Source organism: Agrilus planipennis, unplaced genomic scaffold (genome assembly GCF_000699045.2).
Source record: "Agrilus planipennis isolate EAB-ADULT unplaced genomic scaffold, Apla_2.0 scaffold2220, whole genome shotgun sequence".
NCBI classification, from domain to species: domain Eukaryota; kingdom Metazoa; phylum Arthropoda; class Insecta; order Coleoptera; family Buprestidae; genus Agrilus; species Agrilus planipennis.
In genome coordinates, this window is record NW_020440877.1 from 1 (window position 1) to 3663 (window position 3663).

The 3663-nt window shown below is 39.2% G+C and overlaps 1 protein-coding gene across 1 annotated transcript; it reads right to left on the reverse strand.

The window, feature by feature from the left end:
* Positions 1-968: 968 nt before the first annotated feature.
* LOC112906183 lies at positions 969-3073 on the reverse strand. The gene is made up of 2 exons (XM_025979952.1): positions 2904-3073; positions 969-1380 (listed from the first exon to the last, which is right to left on the reverse strand). Exons 1-2 carry the CDS (start codon positions 3035-3037, stop codon positions 1140-1142), a joined length of 375 nt encoding a protein of 124 aa, XP_025835737.1. The 5' UTR covers positions 3038-3073; the 3' UTR covers positions 969-1139.
* Between the last annotated feature and the right edge of the window lie 590 nt (positions 3074-3663).

The following is a 3663-nucleotide window of genomic DNA, read 5'->3' on the forward strand; positions in this document are numbered from 1 at the left end:
GTGAAAGCCGAAATCAAAATGAACAAAGACAGCAACGGTATACTGCGTCTCATGATATGTAAATTTCTAATGAAGAAGGCTAAAAATTGCCCCATAGCTTCTGAAATATAAAATAACGCAACTTTAGTTCAAAATTGGTATAGTTGGCAATAAAACTGACTTATTTACTTTCTTGTCCAAATTACTAACTGGACTATAGACACAAACACACATACATACACACACACACAAACAAACACATCACACACCCACACACACATACATACAGACTCTCCGCCAACTATGAGGACAATCCAGAGGCTCTTAATAACTTCTTCAGCTGAAGAATGACCTCCAAGGTGTTTTAGGAGGCCATAGTAAGGGACTGAGAATGGACAGGCCGTCGAAGTGTCACAGTATCCCTATAGCTATACTACTAGAATGCCTACTTTTACCCACGACAGACGTTGTAGGAAATATCGTAAACATAAAAAGGAGATGACGGGTAGGAATGGCAGCGGGCACAAAGAAAAGTGAATAACATTACACCAGTTAACGTGTAACAGAAAGAGATGCAGACAAGCAGAATTTTAGCATAAAAACTTTAAAGAAAATTTGACATTCTCAGGAAGAAAACGAAGAAGTGGCTGATTTTAGGTATCTAGGTAGTCAGATAAGTCAGGACGGAAGGAGTAGGAGTAGAGAAGGGATATATAGCAGAGGATAGCGCAGGGTCGACTCACTTCTATGCTCGAGAACGGTTAATTTAGAAATTCGAGAAAGGTTGTTAAATGTGCATGTTTGGAACGCGGCGCTGTACGGGTGTGAAACATGGACGTTGGACGTTACGGAAAAGAAAAGGTTAGAAGCGTTCGAAATGTGGTTATAAAAGGTTAAAAATGAAGAGGTATTAGAAAGAATAGGAGAACAGAGGACTCTATGGAAGTCAATAAGTAATAGGCGAGATGGGTTGGTAGGACACCTTCTCAGGCAGGAAGGTCCAGTCAGAGACATATTAGAGGCAGAAACGGGAGTTAGGAGGAGTAGAGGTAGACCTAGACCCATTCTAGTTGATCGGATGGATCGGCTTGCGGGTTTCAATGATTTATCTATAAAATAATTAAAACGCAAACCAGATATCTACAAATAAATAAATACAGCTACCTGAAACGAACGTGAATCTCTGGTCCTAACGCTACATCGCCTGCTAAATTATCATCGAATTGTATTCCAGCAGCATTTAACATAGTCGCGCTTCGATTACCTATGAATTTAACTAATTCATTCGAATTTGGGAATGAAGCGAGTTCTAAACCAGTTTCTGCGTTAACATAATTCATAATTTTTTCAAGATTTGGATTTTTCGGTGACCAAGCCAAAGGTAGGAAACCAGCACCTAAACTAAAATGGAAATGCAATATTAACGTTCCAGATGTAATTATGTAATTTAATTTCACATATGTATAACCACTTGAAATCGAAATTTTTGTAGTATTAATTTTTAGAAATTAATTTCTTATTACGAACAAAAAATTAGAAAAAACGTGACCTTACTTATTACTAAAGAGCTTTCAAAAAATTATATTTTGAAATTTAGTAAAAGGGTAGCACCAACGGCTAATAAAATTATGAATCAAATTGACTTTTTTCGTCACACAGTCACATCATATATATATTCAGTTCGTTTTTACAGTAGCTATTAGTAAAATTAATTATAAACATAGTACTTTAGTACATGTACACTCAGAGTGTTGGAAATAAGTGGCAAACTATGGAGGGCGTAACTAGGTGTAATAGGGAATCGCTACCGGAAGCGGCCCTGGACGTGAACTGGCAACAGAGTTATTAATATAGCGAGTTGCGATAACAACCAAGCAACTACAATGAATGAACAATAAGAGAGGATGACGAAAAAGGGAAAATACATCGTAGAAAAGGCCTACGAACACACACACCCCACACCGAATAAACTAAACAGTGTTGTAGCAATTATGTAGGGGAAGTCCGGGAGACGGTCATTGGTAGAGCACGGGAGGTCAATAACCAGCACGCCGCCATTTTTTACAATGTCCCGTTTGTTTGGCTCGGTTCGGATAGGTGTTTTTGTTACGGCGGAGTAAATTTTATTAATTTATGTAGTTTTGAGATTGCGGCCGTGTTTATAGAGGTACGTATTGTGACTTATTACTATTGTACTGCCTGATTATTGTAGTTTGACGTGAGCTAAGTGTTTTTTCNGAAATAAGTGGCAAACTATGGAGGGCGTAACTAGGTGTAATAGGGAATCGCTACCGGAAGCGGCCCTGGACGTGAACTGGCAACAGAGTTATTAATATAGCGAGTTGCGATAACAATCAAGCAATTACAATGAATCAACAATAAGAGAGGATGACGAAAAAGGGAAAATACATCGTAGAAAAGGCCTACGAACACACACACCCCACACCGAATAAACTAAACAGTGTTGTAGCAATTATGTAGGGGAAGTCCGGGAGACGGTCATTGGAAGAGCACGGGAGGTCAATAACCAGCACGCCGCCATTTTTTACAATGTCCCGTTTGTTTGGCTCGGTTCGGATAGGTGTTTTTGTTACGGCGGAGTAAATTTTATTAATTTATGTAGTTTTGAGATTGCGGCCGTGTTTATAGAGGTACGTATTGTGTCTAATTACTATTGTACTGCCTGATTATTGTAGTTTGACTTGAGCTAAGTGTTTTTTCGCTAAGATTGATTGTTTTTCCTGTGAGTAAAATTTCACTTCCTGCAAGGTTGCTCCCTATTTCAGAAACAGTTCTGTGCGCCACTTAATTAAGCCGCACCGCTCCCCATTACATCCCCATTTGCTAGTATAGAAACGCTGATGTATCTCGCCCAATTAGTGTAAAGAACACCTCTATTTCGTCACAAGCCACCAGTGATTTACCTGTTGCCTTCAGTTGGGATCCATGGTCCAGGAACTCTCATCTGTCGTACCACGAAATTCCATCGTAGAGTTGAAAACACAGTGAAAGCCGAAATCAAAATGAACAAAGACAGCAACGGTATACTGCGTCTCATGATATGTAAATTTCTAATGAAGAAGGCTAAAAATTGCCCCATCGCTTCTGAAATATAAAATAACGCGACTTTAGTTCAAAATTGGTATAGTTGGCAATAAAACTGACTTATTTACTTTCTTGTCCAAATTACTAACTGGACTATAGACACAAACACACATACATACAGGCTCTCCGCCAACTATGAGGACAATCCAGAAGCTCTTAAGAACTTCTTCAGCTGAAGAATGACCTCCAAGATTTCTTAGAGGTCATTCTTCAGGCTCCGCCCACTATGAGGACAATCCAGAGGCTCTTAAGAACTTCTTCAGCTGAAGAATGACCTTCAAGGTGTCTTAGGAGGCCATGGTAAGGGACTGAGAATGGACAGGCCATCGAATTGTCACAGTATCCCTATAGCTATACTACTAGAATGCCTACTTTTACCCACGACAGACGTTGTAGGAAATATCGTAAACATGAAAAGGAGATGACGGGTAGGAATGCCAGCGGTCACTTATAAAGAAAAGTGAATAACATTGCACCAGTTAACGTGTAACAGAAAGAGATGCAGACAAGCAGAATTTTAGCATATTGCCAGCATCAGACTTTAAAGAAAATTTGACATTCTCAGGAAGAAAATTTGTA

Bases quoted from the DNA above. Each gene is read 5' to 3' on its own strand.
- LOC112906183 (XM_025979952.1), bottom strand. From the start codon at position 3,037: ATGAGACGCAGTATACCGTTGCTGTCTTTGTTCATTTTGATTTCGGCT. The intron at 1,381-2,903 runs GTAAATCACTGG...TTTCCATTTTAG, and splicing joins ATCCCAACTGAAGGCAACAG to TTTAGGTGCTGGTTTCCTAC.